At 41.2% G+C, this 14,649-nt stretch overlaps 1 protein-coding gene across 6 annotated transcripts in view; it reads right to left on the bottom strand.

The window, feature by feature from the left end:
- Positions 1-14,649, bottom strand: part of SGCE (sarcoglycan epsilon) — a 555,267-nt gene that overhangs the window by 266,311 nt on the left and 274,307 nt on the right. For all 6 annotated transcript variants that reach the window (XM_044065943.1, XM_044065944.1, XM_044065947.1 and 3 more), the window contains one exon: positions 8,348-8,510. In XM_044065943.1, the coding sequence (XP_043921878.1) occupies positions 8,348-8,510 (163 nt within the window). The remainder of the gene's footprint in view (positions 1-8,347; positions 8,511-14,649) is intronic.

The following is a 14,649-nucleotide window of genomic DNA, read 5'->3' as shown; positions in this document are numbered from 1 at the left end:
AAGGAGAGGGTCACAGTAAGCTGCCTATCGGGCGCTAGAATCTGCCACATAACGCAAGCACTCAGGTCACTCAACTGCAGGTACAAGTATGACTCATTCATTGTCCATGCTGGTGTGAACGACCTGAGACGTACCTCCCTGGACTACATGAAAAGAGACATAGAGGAGCTCTCTGATTATGTAGCCCAGGCAGGTATGACCCTGACCTTGAGCAGTATCCTACCTTCACCAAGAATGATGGCACAATACAGAGACAAGATGATCAGCTTTAATAATTGGCTTAAACTATGGTGTCATTCAAAGGGGATCCAATGTCTGTCTGCCTGGGATGACATGCTGGACAAGCCACGCTGCTTTGCAAGGGACGGCTTGCACCTGTCACCCCTGGGCTTCCGGATTTTGGCAAAGGCTCTTGCCACCCCCACTGTGCCTTTTTTAGGCAAGGCTCAAATTCTAAACCTACCACCCTAGAACACAAAAAAGGAAAAAAACTAAAGGTAATGCTGCTCAATGCCAGAAGTCTCAACCTCAAGATGCACGCACTCGAAGCCCTTCTCAGTATGGAGAACATCGATGTCTGTGCTGTGACTGAAACCTGGTTCAAGGCTCCTGAGAGCACCCCGGCACTATCAGGTTTTACCTCATATCATGCGTTCCGGCCCCAAAACCCGAACAACACCAAAAAAGGAGGGGGGGTGTCCATATTCATCAAGGACACCCTCACCTCAAGGTTGGTGGCAACGTACGATGCATCGGAGACCATCCAGGTGCAGTTAACCATAGGCAAGACTGCTCTGCAGTTTGTAGCATGTTACAGGCCATCCTCTCAAACTCAGGAACCTCACACAGCTTTCCTGAAAACACTGGAGGGGATAAATGTATCTCCAAACACCATCATACTGGGTGATTTCAACTATCCGAATATAGACTGGGATCACTACTCAAGCCCCAACACTCTAGCCCAAAGGTTCCTAGAGTTCATAAACTCAAATGCCATGGAACAACTAGTCACCATCCCCACAAGAGGAGAAAACATACTAGATCTCATCATCACGAACATGGGCTCACAATGTTCAACACCAGAAGTATACCCATCATTGGTGAGATCAGATCATAAACTAATCTCACTGGAAGTCCACATCCTGCCCCCACCCCAGATAAAAAAGACCACAGTGAAGAACTTCTCAAAAGCCGACTTCACACTTCTAAAGACTGGTGTGGTCTCTTTCAAGGCCCCCGAGCCAGCGGAAACCATTACTCAAACCGCTGAATCACTTACTAATGCCTTCTACCAGCACCTCCAGGACTGCATGGATCAGGCAATCCCAAACAAAACAAAGACTCTTTGTACCAAAGGCAAGCGTCCAGTCTGGTGGACCCCAGCCATAAACAAGCTCTACAACAAAAGGAGGAAGCTACTACAAGATAGAGCAAAATCCGTAAAAGGGAAGACACCCTTGATCATCATAAGTAAAAAACTGAGATCTCTCATAAAATCATCCAAGACAAACTTTGAGAGAAAAATCGCTAAGGACTCAAAAGACAATCATAAGGCCTTTTTTAGCTATGTTAGAAACCTGGGAGGAAACTCCCAGATATGCTCAGAATTAGTTCAAAATGATGTAAAAATCACTGAACCTACAGATATTGGCAACATACTGGCTGACAGGTTCAGTGCAAATTTCTCCCCCCCAAAAGGAGAGATTTCTATACCAGAGGATTGTAGCCCCCCAAACATCTCAAATGCTCAGGTGAGAACTGCTCTCTCCAAGGCGAAAAACACAGCATCCATGGGACCAGATGGTGTCCCCAGTTGTGTGCTCCACGAACTCAATGAGGAATTAAACCCGCAGTTAGGGCAGCTGTTTAATCTTAGCCTCACCTCAGGATACGTACCCAAGGAGTGGCGTACGGCAATGGTGGTCCCACTTCACAAAGGAGGTGCCTCCACCAACCCCGGAAACTACCGTCCCATCAGCTTGACAAGCCTGGTCTGCAAAGCTATGGAGAGGATCATAATGGAACTCATAAATAAAGACATAGGGGACTTGTAGACTTTGGATCCAACCCAGTTTGGCTTTGTCAAGGGCAGATCATGCCTTTTAAACTTGGTTGACTTTTTCGAAACAGTCACCAAGGCCATTGACGAGTGCAAGGCAGTCCACACAGCCTACCTTGATCTGGCAAAGGCTTTCGACACAATACCCCACTCGGATATCATTGAAAAACTCACCAGTTTAAATGTAAACCCATACATCACAAGATGGGTTGCAAACTGGCTAAGTGACAGAACCCACAGGGTCAGAGTTGCTGGCACCATGTCAGACTCCAAGCCTGTCACAAGTGGTGTCCCACAGGGCTCAGTCCTGGGCCCCCTTTTGTTCGGCATCTACTTTTCAGAAGTACAAGCCAACACAGGAGGATTATGGCAGACAAAGTTTGCAGATGACTGCAAACTGGGCACCATAGTTGAAAACCCATCTGACACAGACATCCTTCAGAAGGGTCTCATAGAAACGGATAACTGGTGCCAGAGCCATGGCCTAAAGTTAAACGCCAAAAAATGCATAGTCATACCCTTCGAGAAAAACAAGGTTACCCCTAGTTATCATATAGGTGGCAATCCACTAAGCACAGAAGAGGTTATCAGGGATCTGGGGACCCAGGTTGACAGTAACCTTTCATTTGACACTCACGTTGCCAAAGTAGTTAGGAAGACCTTCTACATTGCCCACCTGATCATGAAGGGATTCACATCTAGATCAAGGGAGGTCATCGTTCCCCTGTACGCATCACTCATCCGACCAATGATTGAGTACAATGCCCCATTCGGAATGTATCTGACCCGACACCTGCAGCAATTGGAAAGGCCCCAAAAGTTCCTCACCAAAAGGATAAAGGGTCTCAAAAATATGTCTTATGCTGCCCAACTGAAGGAACTCCAGCTCTACTCAGTCGCTTACCGTCTGTTCAGAGGTGACCTGTGCCTGACATACAAGGCCATGTCCAACCCGGAATTAATGAACATGCTTCACCTCAAAAGATCTAAATCCATCAGAACTACAAGGGCAAGAGACTTAAACCTCAACACGGCTATTAATAGGATGTGCTGGAGGGACAGATTCATCACCCAGAGACTCCCTATGCTGTGGAACAAAATCCCGGTTCATGTGAGGCAGAGCACCTCGCTGGCTTTGTTCAAGAGAAATCTTGACCAATGGATGGGAGATCGCAGGTATACCCGAGGGATAACCTCAGTGTCACTGCTTGACAGAGGCACAGCAAAATAATGGGCATAGTATCCTTCAAACTAAAGGGGTGGCGAAAGCCACAAAACTCTGGGCTAGGCTTATAAATGCCCTAGGGCAGATAGCCTAGTATGAACCTATGAACCTATGAACAAGTAATGCAAATGTAATTAGATTCTTTTGTCTTGTAAAGCTTTAATTTCTGGAATCTGTATTTTTATATTTAATCGTTTAAGGCTCACTGGCCTTTTCAGCGGGTGATTTTGGTTATTATTCCATTTGGACGGCGCAGTGGTGCAGCGGTAGTGTTATCGCCTCACAGCAAGAGGTTCTCCAGTTCAATTCTCGGCTGGGGTGCCTTCTGTATGGCGTCTGCATGTCCTCCCTGCATTCAGGTGGGTTTCCTCCGGGTGCTCTGGTTTCCTCCCACATTACAAAGACATACATGGAGCATTTCTCCCCAGGCCTCTGCTGAAAATTGGCTTTGTTCCAAGTCAGACTTTCCTGGTTAACAAATGTTAAATAAATAAAATAAATAAATTCCCTTGAGAATAAGTGTCCTCTCCTGCCTCGGCCAGACTCCAGGGTTTCTTTTCCAATCACTGGGTTATTCCACTTGTCACTGACTTAGGCAATCAATCCTTCCTTCATTGTCTGATACTGTATCACCCATTTCAGTGTCATTGGGGAGCCAGAGCCTATCCTAGCATTCAATGGGCAGAAGGCAGATAACAAACGTTGGTCAGGGCAACAGTCTACTACAGGGTACTTGCACACTTGACATGCACAACTGTACCCACCTAATGGAAGGTTAGGGGATAACAGCTACATTGAATTTCTGCATGTCTTTGAGATGTGGGAAGAAACTAGATCATCCATCACAAAACGTTTAAAGCACAAGCAGGACATGCAGACACCAGAGGTAAGGCGCCACAGCTGGGAAATGATATGGAAAATATGTGGGCGACTGCAGTCTCAGCTACTGTGCAACCATAGTGATCTTGTTTAAATTCCTACTGTCTCTTAATTGTATAAAAATATAACCCATGTCTTCAGGTATTTAGTCACTGAAAAGTATATTTAATCCGTTAGCGCTTTCATGCATAAACAATCAATGCACTTCTTCAGACGGTCCTTGTAAAAAACATTATACATATATACCCACACCCAACAATACATTGTCAATTAACTAATTAGACAATTAAATATTTAAAGAACTATAAACCTTAAAAGAATGTATATATATATATATATATATATATATATATATATATATATATATATACACATTAATTTTCAAATATTAAAATAAAAAATACTGACTTTTAAAATAAACATGGAACTAAATATTATTACTTATATGTTAACATAAAATAATATATTTTAAATAAATCCATTTATCGCTCTAAAGCTCTCAATTTCAGCAAACATTTCACAGAACACATTTCATTTATACCAGGGTAAACATAAGCTTCGGTTTTAAATTGCCACAGGAGCTCTTGCTCTTCAAGTTTAAGGTGCCATGCACCACCTCTAGGGTTTAAATGCACTTTTTGTACTATGTTAAACCAAAAGCTATGGTCAGGAAATTCAATAATATGCTTAGCTAACGCATTTGTAGTTGTACCTTTAGAAATGGCATATATATGTTCATATATGCGTTGTTTCAGTTGACGTTCTGTTTTCCCTAAGTAGAAAACAGAACAAAATTTACAGGAAGCTAAGTATACTACTCCAGAAGTTTCACAGTTATATTTATCTTTACAATAATATTTTTGACCCTTAATTTCAAAGGTTGAGCCTGTCCTTATATATTTACAGTATTTACAGCGGCCACATTTAAACATGCCTTTATTTGGCCTGTAAGTAATATTTACTGATTCTTTTTTGTTTTACAAGTTTGGTTCCTTTTTTTGGTTTTCAGGTATTTAGTATTTGCTTCCACAGACACTGTGCTTTTGGTCTGGATTTTGGCTGAAAAGAGCCTCTGGATCAGTTCATTTAAATTCTAAGAAACAATAAACTACCTGCAACCAGAAAAAGCAGCCATTTGAGTAATGACAAGGACTAAAACAGCTAACGGTATGCAACAGCCAACATTTATTTATTTGTTTGTTTGTTTACATTTAATGACTGGATAAGTCCAGCCAGTCAGAGACTGTTTTCAACAGATGCTCCGAGGGTTAAAGTCTAACCTTAGTAATTAAACACATGTAACATTTAGTAACATTACACATGCAACAAAGAAAAACAACAATAATAACATAATAATAATTATAATATTGAAGTAGCTGAGAAACATAGGAAGCATGAGCCACAAAGCATTAAAGAAAATGATGAATTTTATATCACACGAGATCATTCATTACCAACAGTTCAAAAAAACAGATGCAAGAAAACCAGATAAAGTAGTCCAGGAAAAGAAGGCAAAAGTAGCATTGATCACTGAAATTGCAATACCCAGTGATTACAGTGTCTTACGTATAGAGAGACACAAACTCATAAAATACCAGGATCTGCATGCACAAACAAGGGCAATGTGGAAGAAGGATACCCAGACAGTTCCAATAGTAGTAGGAGCAATGGGCCTCATAAAAAGAATTTACAGTCGTATTTAGATATGTTACCAATACTGCGGTGGTGGTGCTGCAGTAGCGTTGTTGCCTCATAGTAAGACATTGTCCTGTTCGATTCTCAGCTAGAGCGTCTTCTGTGTGGAGACATGCGTGAATGGGCATTCCTTCGTTGAAGGTTGTGTGTCAGGGCCGGCAACTCGGCATGTAAAAATCTACTGCCAATCATTAGCGGACCAGAGTTCCACTGTGGCGACCCCTAACCGGGAAAAGCCGAGAGACAATTTAGATATGTTACCGATACATGTAACTTTATGAATTGCAGGAGTCAATTCTGGGCACATTGCGGGTGCTGAGAAGAGCACTTTTGGCTAACATCAAACACTACAACACAATCATACTTTAACTTAGGAATGGACTCCCTTAATGTCATGGTATTAGAAACCCAAAAGTCATGGAGAAATAAAAAAAAGCAAGAAAACAGCCAATACTGAGTAAACAAAGAAAAAAGGAATAAAATCATTGATCAAAAATGCAAAAAACTTTTATCAATGCAATAAGTGAGGGTCATCTCCAGCTCACACCAGAGGAAATTTCAACTCTTGGACAAATCATACTAGTTGAAAAGACAGACCTTCAAGACAAAAACAAAATTTGTTGTCTTTTTTTTTTCTAGTCTGTATTTGTTTGTACTGCAGGTAGATGCCTATATGTTTAACTACTAAAAATGTCCTTCCCAAAGAAACATCTAATTTTCTGGCAGTTTGCACAGAGGACTAAGGCTCTGACCTATTAATTAGCTGCTTGCTGTGTGTCAAGGGTTCAAGGTTTGAATCTCTACAACTTCGTTCATCTACTGAGTGACACTGAGCAAGTCACTTAACTAGACAGTGCTTTGCGGCAAGTGGGAATTTGGGATAGGGTCCTTAATGGCACTACATGCCTAGAAACTACCTACACAATTATGAACCCATGAACCTTTCATTTTTCTGGCATGACAAGAAAGTGATCTTTGACAAAAATGACTGTTGTCCATGTTACTAGGATTTTTTTTGACATTAAGTGCAGACAACTAAAGCTTTGACTTGTTAATAAGCTGCTTCCTGTGCCAAGGATACAGAGTTTGAATCTTTCCACATTTGTTGGTTACTCTGTGACCTTGAGCAAGTCACTCAAACAAACGATGCTTTGTGGCATTTCGTTGTTTGGGCTTAGCTCCTTAATGGTCTCTGAGACTTTATGCCTAGTAACTACCTATGAACCTGTTTAGTTAAACTTCCAGCATACACCACTGGATTCCTTATTAGTATGTACAGATTGTCTCACAACTGAAGTATACTACATAACTTCACTGTCTTTTGGGGAAGTAAATATTCACTGCGGCTGTACCACATTCTATACCATAAGCAACCCATTTTATTTACCCACATTCTTAAAAGTTTCATTTTCCGAGATATGCCAACATAAGCCTTTCTATTATTTGTTGAGTTTTGTTATATTTTGCTAGTCACCACTTAAACTACTCTATTCAGACAGAGGCTTCCTCATCTGTACTGATTTTTTTTTCTTTTTTTGCTGAAGACCTTCTGACATTGCATCCAAAGCAAGCTAACAAATCATTGGCTTGTCCAGAAACATGCCATACCATCTAATGCCACTGTCTCATTTAATATGGTCACCTGCAGTTCCCGTTCCTGTCTGGCGATCCTCCCTGATGGGCCTGCACTAATGTGGATCATTTTGTTATGGACAAACAGGCGTACATTCTTTCTAGTCCATCTGCAATGTCCTCTCCAAGGACATTTACTAAGACCCACTAAGGCTAATTTCTGTGGTCATCTTCAAGCCTCTGACTGATTACCATTTAACATAACTTAATGTCTTCTGTTTCCTCAACCATTTCACAACTCACTTGCCATAATGTGTTCCAGAATCTAGGATATTTATTTTTCTTTACAATGTTATCTGTGCAGAATCCAAGCTCTTAATGAAATCCAGCTAAATGACATACACTGCCTTCCTAATGCAGGATTCTAATCACTCAGAGATCAGAGACATTACATTTTCTTCTGCTGAATTTCTTACTGTACACATATGATAGCTTATAGCCTGTGCCTTGCTGGAATCATGATGTACCACAGGCAACAACTTCATTATATATTGCATTGCTGAATGATGTTTTATTTGTATCACTGCAGCTTATGTGGTAAACCATACTGCATGTGCATTTTTAAACTGCATTTACACCACAGTGAAATGTCAAATGGCATCTATACCAGCAACTTGCATGTAGAACTGCATTATTCACTTCAGCATTTTTATTCACCACATCACTATCTGAATATATAACACATAAATAATAGCAAATTATGATTATTCTGCAATAACAGCTTACCTTAAAGTATATATTTCAATGCAGAAAGCTCATTATATCCATTTATAAAACAGATTTAGAAATATGGTAATTAATTTGTTGTCATTCTGCACTTTGTCCTAAACAAAATGACTAAAAATGCAGCAACTTACTAATGAAAGTTTGCACCAGTCGACGTGGAAATGAGCTCTAAACTTCTTATCACATGTAATGACAGGCTCCATTTCCTGACTGCATCTGAGCTGATTATGGGGACTTTCTACTTCTCGCAGACAAGAAGAGAATGCAACATCTGCGCCAACCATCACATAGACTCTGCAGGAAAAGATACAAGACTGACATTTAGATTGCGTAAATATACAGTACAGTGCAGTGAACATCCCAGTCCTAAAATAACTGCTTCTGCTTCACAGCTACACAGCAGGATACTGAGGATCCTATTTTTGTAAAAGTATGCCGTACCACGAAAGATTCAGCATGAAACTTATCTCAGACAATTTTCTTTGGGAAACTGACTGGAGTCTTTTCATCTGAGGGTGTCAAGACAAAATGGAACACCATAGCTCTCTTTGAAATTTAATGAAAAATGAAAGTAAATCAGCGCATTTCCTATGAAAACAGGTACACAACAGGGCACAAGGATGCATGCTAAACCAGTTAAAGATAATGTCAGCACTGTCAGAAAAAACCTCAGTGAGCATACTTAAATACAGGCACTCATTACATAACTCATTATATAACACGCATTGCTCATTTGCATATGTACTGTTACAAACTTATGGCGAGCATTTTTTGTTTTGTGTACATACATACTATACTTAATGCAATTAGTTAACCTGGCAGATTTGTAAGATGAAGCAAAATAAACTTAATAAAAAACTAATTTCAAGATGCATCCTTGATAAAGAAAGAAAGGAGGAGAAGGTGTACATAAAAAAATACAGCATGAAAAAAAAATCTATGCTGCATAACCAAATAAATAATACATGAAAGCCATTAAACACAGACGGAGAGAAACATATGGGACTGTATTAATAGTTCCAGCACTCTTACAATGAGTTCTGATAATCCAAAATTAACTTGTTTAAACAGCGTTCAGAGACAATAGAGTTACCTGTTTTCTCTATTGCTGTATAACCCATGAACAGGTATATATAAGTCGTGGGATGTGAAGGGTATCCCCCTACATAAGGACTACAGGGGGGCTTCCCCATCTGCAAAAAACCCTTTACTCTCATGCTTGCTGACTGCATTTGGTGAAGTAGTTGTTGATGTACCAACATAAATCATAAATGAATCACTACAAACTGTATTATACATGAAAAGAGTAACATAATCAGCAGGATAAAACTGTGAATAAAATGATAAAATAGGGGTACGAATTAATCAGAGATGACATTAGGGGCTAAAATGCAAGAAGGTAGCAAAGGAAGGAATACATATGGCAAAGTTGATGAAGAGACGTTTGAATGGAAGAGGTTTCCAGAAGTGCAATAAAATAGAACAGGAAAGAGTTATTGTCCTCACTGTGGCTGTACAACAGGGATACGGTAAGGTGCATATTAAAAATGCTGAACCACGTATCAAAGTCTGGAACTTAAAGCAAAAGCCAAGTTTCTTTACAATGAATGTACTCACATTTTTGGTGCAACAACAGAATGACACACTGCACAAAATATTTACATGTTGATATTTTTGGGAAGAAAAATGAAGATGAAAATGTCACTGCTTGTTTAATAAAGCTAGTATATAGTGTTAATTAGAAGCCAAGACTCAGCCAATCACACTGGTAGTATGCTACTTCAGCACCACTTTATAAGGTATTAGAATCACATATTGGAACAGTAAATAAGGGAACAAAATGTGTAAATATACACCACCTGGAATGGAGCAGAATATGTGACTGATGCCCGTACAGGACGTCAGGTGGTTGGGGGGCGTGAAGATACTCATGCAGTTATACAATAACATGTTCCATGGAAAACAATTTTTTTAATTATTTTTATGGATCTGTTAACCAGGCAAGTCTAATAGGCATACAAACCTCCTTTAAGGACTGGCCCTGGGGCATGACTTGTTAAATGATTTGATGTACACAAAATGAAAGCAGAAAATAAGGGAGCCAAATTCAAGGATAATAAATGAAGTCTGTTATAGTTCATGTATTTAAACTTGTGTTTTATACTGCCAAACCCCCCAAGAACAGGGTCATCTCAGATATCCAACAAAGTGTGCAGTTAAACTGCATAATAAACTCAGCCCCCTCAATTTTATAGACATGCATGCATAAGAAGACTCTCTCACACATACATACACACACACATACACACACACACAAGCACTAATTACACTCATGTGATAATAAAACATCAGCTATGAAGCACAGAGCAAAATGAAAGAAGTGAGACTGGGGCTGCTGCATACCCTCTCTCTCTATATATATCCATGTCTATATATCTATATTTATATCTAATCTATGTGTGTGTGTGTGTGTATATATATATATATATATATATATATATATATATATATACACACACACACACACACACACACACACACACACACAAACACACACACATATTACATATAAACACTATAATCTCGAAATACTGAAATGTCGAATTTCAGTATCTCAACACTATAAAGTTGAAATCTGAAAATAGCAAAAGTGCATAATCGCAAATTCGAACATCTTGAGTTTGCGGTTATGGCTTTACACTTCGTAATGTCCGGGATTGTTTGTGGATGGTGTGTGGTGCCGTGTGTGGATTTAGGTGTTATGTGAGTGTTTTGTACGGGTTTTGGGTGGGAGTTTGAGTGTATGTGAGTGTGCTGATATGTGTGATGTGTGTGTGAGTGACTGCAGAATGTGTGTGTGTGTGTGTGTGTGTGTGTGTGTGTGTGTGTGTGTGTGTGTTTTTGTTTACTGTTTGTGCGATCTCGGAGTTAGTATATATAAGTTGGGGGTTGGTGGGGTGCAGGGGGCTTGCCCTCCTGCTTATTTATGTTGTAGGTTTGTGGATGTGTGTTGTTGTGTTTGTTTATGTTGTGATGTTGATGTTGTGGTATATGTGTGGTCTGTTGTGTGCTGTGTTTTAGGTGTTTTGAGTTTCGCGGTTTTCGGCTTCACGGTTTTGGTGTTTTGATGTTGTGTGAATTCGATTTCATGGTCTCAAAAAACTGAAATTCAAGATTTCAGTATTTCAAGATTATGAAGTGAATATATATATGATCATAGGAAGTTACTAGGCTACTGGCCCTGATGCCCTTACAAACCTAGCCAAGAATTTAGCTCATGTTCCAACAAGTCAGCATCCTATGCCACTGTCCAGCAGGGACACAGGTGGAGTCCCAGGGGTGTATTTTCTGCTACCCATCCAGTTATCCAGGTTGGATTTAAAAAGGTTTAATGAGGTACTCTGTTTTACATGGAGAAGAAGTCTATTCCATAAAAAGGGGAGTCTTTGGGACACAAATCTGCACTGCCAACAAGTCCTACTGATGTCACAGACCAGGTTGAAGTCACGCGTGCGGGTTACTCGAGTGAAGCCTGACTTGCAGATATGCAGCAGTCCCATCAGGGCAGGGTCTGAGATTGCTTTGTATGCCAGATAGAGGTCACCTCTGAGGAGTCTATAGGAGACTGAGTAGAGGGACAAGGCTTTTAGCCTATGTGTGTAGGGTAGATGTTTGAGGCCCTGGATTCTCTGGGTGAGGAACCTCTGTGGTCTCTCAAGCTGCTGCATGTGCTTTGTGAGGTACATGCCAAAAGGGGCATTGCACTCAATAATGGGTCTTAGAAGGGAAGAATAAAGGGATGTTATGACCAGCATGTCCTTGGATTAGATCCCCTTCCTAATGAGGTGGGCCATGTAGAAAGCTTTCCATACAACGGAGGCAATATGGTGGTAAAAGCTCAATTTGCTATCAACCTGGGTGCCCAAGTCCCTCACAACTGATTGCATGCTTAGTACCTTATTATCGATGTGATGATTTGTTTGGATGTCACTCTCCCCAAAAGAAATGATGATGATGCATTTTTTGGCATTCAGTTTGAGGCCATGTTTCTGGCACCAGTCATTTGTTTGGGTGAGACCCTCTTGGAGAATGTCCACATCACTAGGGGGATTGATGACAGCAACCAGCTTGCAGTCATCTGCAAACTTGGTCAGCCACAGCCCACTAGATTGGGTTTACAACTCCGAGAAGTACATCCCACTCAGCAGAGGCCCCAAGACCGATCCCTGGGGTACACTGCCTGTTACAGCTCTACTACTTGAGGTGGCTTCCCCTAGTTTCACTAGGTGGGTTCTATCAATGAGCCAGTTTGCTACCCATCTGGTAACATATGGATTGATGCCCAGTTGAGAGAGAGTTTATCTACTACACCCAAGTGGGGAATAGTATCAAAGGCTTTGGCCAGGTCAAGGTAGGAGGTGTGGACCGTCTTCCCCTCGTACATAGCCTTGGTGATTGTCTCAAAGAAGGCGACCAAATTTAACAGCATGAATTCCCCCTCGACAAAACCAAACTGTGTGGGATCAAGTGTCTGGCGGTTGCCAATAAAGTTGTTAATGAGATCCATGATAATCTGCTCCATGGCCTTGCAGATCAAGGTAGTTAGGCTGATGGGTCTATAACTTCCCGGATCGGTGGCTGTTTCACCTTTGTGCAAAGGGATGAGAGTAACTGTCCTCCACTCGGCTGGGATGAAGCTGGTACTCAGGCTTTGGCTGAATAGGGTGCTTAATGGTGCTGCAAGTTCCTGCTGAGTTCATGTAGGATGCAGACTGGGATGTTATTGGGTCCCATGGAGGCTGTAGTTTTTGCCTTTGAGAGGGCAGTGATGACTTGCTCCCTAGAGATAAGGGGAGGCGGACAAGTACTGGGAATGTCCTGTTTTACTGATGGGGGGGGCAGAGGAGTGAAGTTTTCACTGAACCTGTCTGCCAGCAGGTTGGCTATATCTACAACACTTGTGTATGTGGTGTCCTTGACCACCATTTCTGAGCAGATCTGGTTGATTCCCTTGAGATTGCGGACATATGTGACGAAGGCCTTATGATTGTCTTTAGTAGATATGGTCAGTTTGGACTCAAAGTTTGCTTTGGAAGATTTCACTACTGCTCTTATTTGCTTGTTCAGGCTAAGGAAAGACTGATCCAATTAGACATATGCTCCTTCTTGGTCCTAAACAGCAATTTTTTCCTTTTATTGTACAGTTTATTTATTGCAGATGTCCACCAGACACATTTACTCTTCCTTGAGGAGGTGGACTTTGTCCTGTCTGGTATTCCTGATTCCATGCAGCTATATAAATGTAAATATAGTACTTTGGTGTAGGTTTGGACATATGTGCCAGTTTCTGTGGAGGGGAAGTGGGCTGTAAAGCTGTTTATACCTTCCCTCATAGGTTCATAGATTCATAGATTAGTACTAAGCTAACTGCCCTTGTGAGCCTTTTTAAGCCTAGCCAATTATCCCTTGTGAGACTCAAACCCTGCACCTTGTGTTTGTAAGGCAAACACCTTAACCATTAGGCCAGCCTCCCAACCCCTACAGGAGGTGTAATCAGCTTTGGAGAAGTTTTTTTGTTTGACCCTAGCTGGGAGGGGGGTTGGGGGAGATGGGGACTTCAAAAGTGACTGTTTTGTGGTCGGATCTTACCAGGGATGATGACACTGTAGGGATGCTGCAGTGGTTACTCATGTTGGTTGATACCAAGTCCAAGACATTTTCACCTCTTGTGGGGTTCTCAGCCAACTGGTTCAAGGTATTTGCATTGACAAAATCAAGGAATCTCTGGTCATTTGTGTTTTGGTATGAGGATTTCTTCCAATCTATAGTTGGACAGTTAAAGTCGCACAGGATCAGGGTAAAGGGTTGAATCTTGATAGATTCGAAGAGGTCCAGATAGGTGGAGTGGGCATCTTGAGTCAGAGTTGGAGGCCTATAACTAGCTATGATTTGAATAGGGGTCTTGTCAATTGTTAACTGCACCTTGAGTGTTTCCTGTGCATCATAATGTTTGACCAGCCTAGAGGTGAGTATGTCTTTTATATATACTGCAACTCCACTTCCTTTTGTTTTGGTGCCCACGGTTTGGGGTCTGAATGAATGATAGGATGAGTAACCTGGTATGGCTGGGGTGCTCTCCACAGTTTTGAACCAGGTTTCTGTGACTGCACAAATATCAGCTTCTTCCAAAGTTAAGAATGCTTACAACGAGTGCAGTTTCAAGTTTAGACTCCTAGCGTTTAGCAGCAGACCTTTAATTTATGCTTTGATGAAATTTTCATGTTGGTAGTTTTGACCTCATGGCATTGCCTAAAAAAGGCACTATGGGGAGGCAAGAGTCTTTGCCAGGAGCCTGAAGGCCAAGGAAGACAGATGCAGGCCATCTCTGGCAAAGCAGTGTGGTTTATCAATCATGTCATCCCAGGCTGTCAGG

Source organism: Protopterus annectens, chromosome 3.part0, assembly GCF_019279795.1.
Source record: "Protopterus annectens isolate FY-2018-M chromosome 3.part0, PAN1.0, whole genome shotgun sequence".
NCBI lineage: Eukaryota > Metazoa > Chordata > Ceratodontiformes > Protopteridae > Protopterus > Protopterus annectens.
This window is presented reverse-complemented; position numbering and strand designations above follow the sequence as displayed.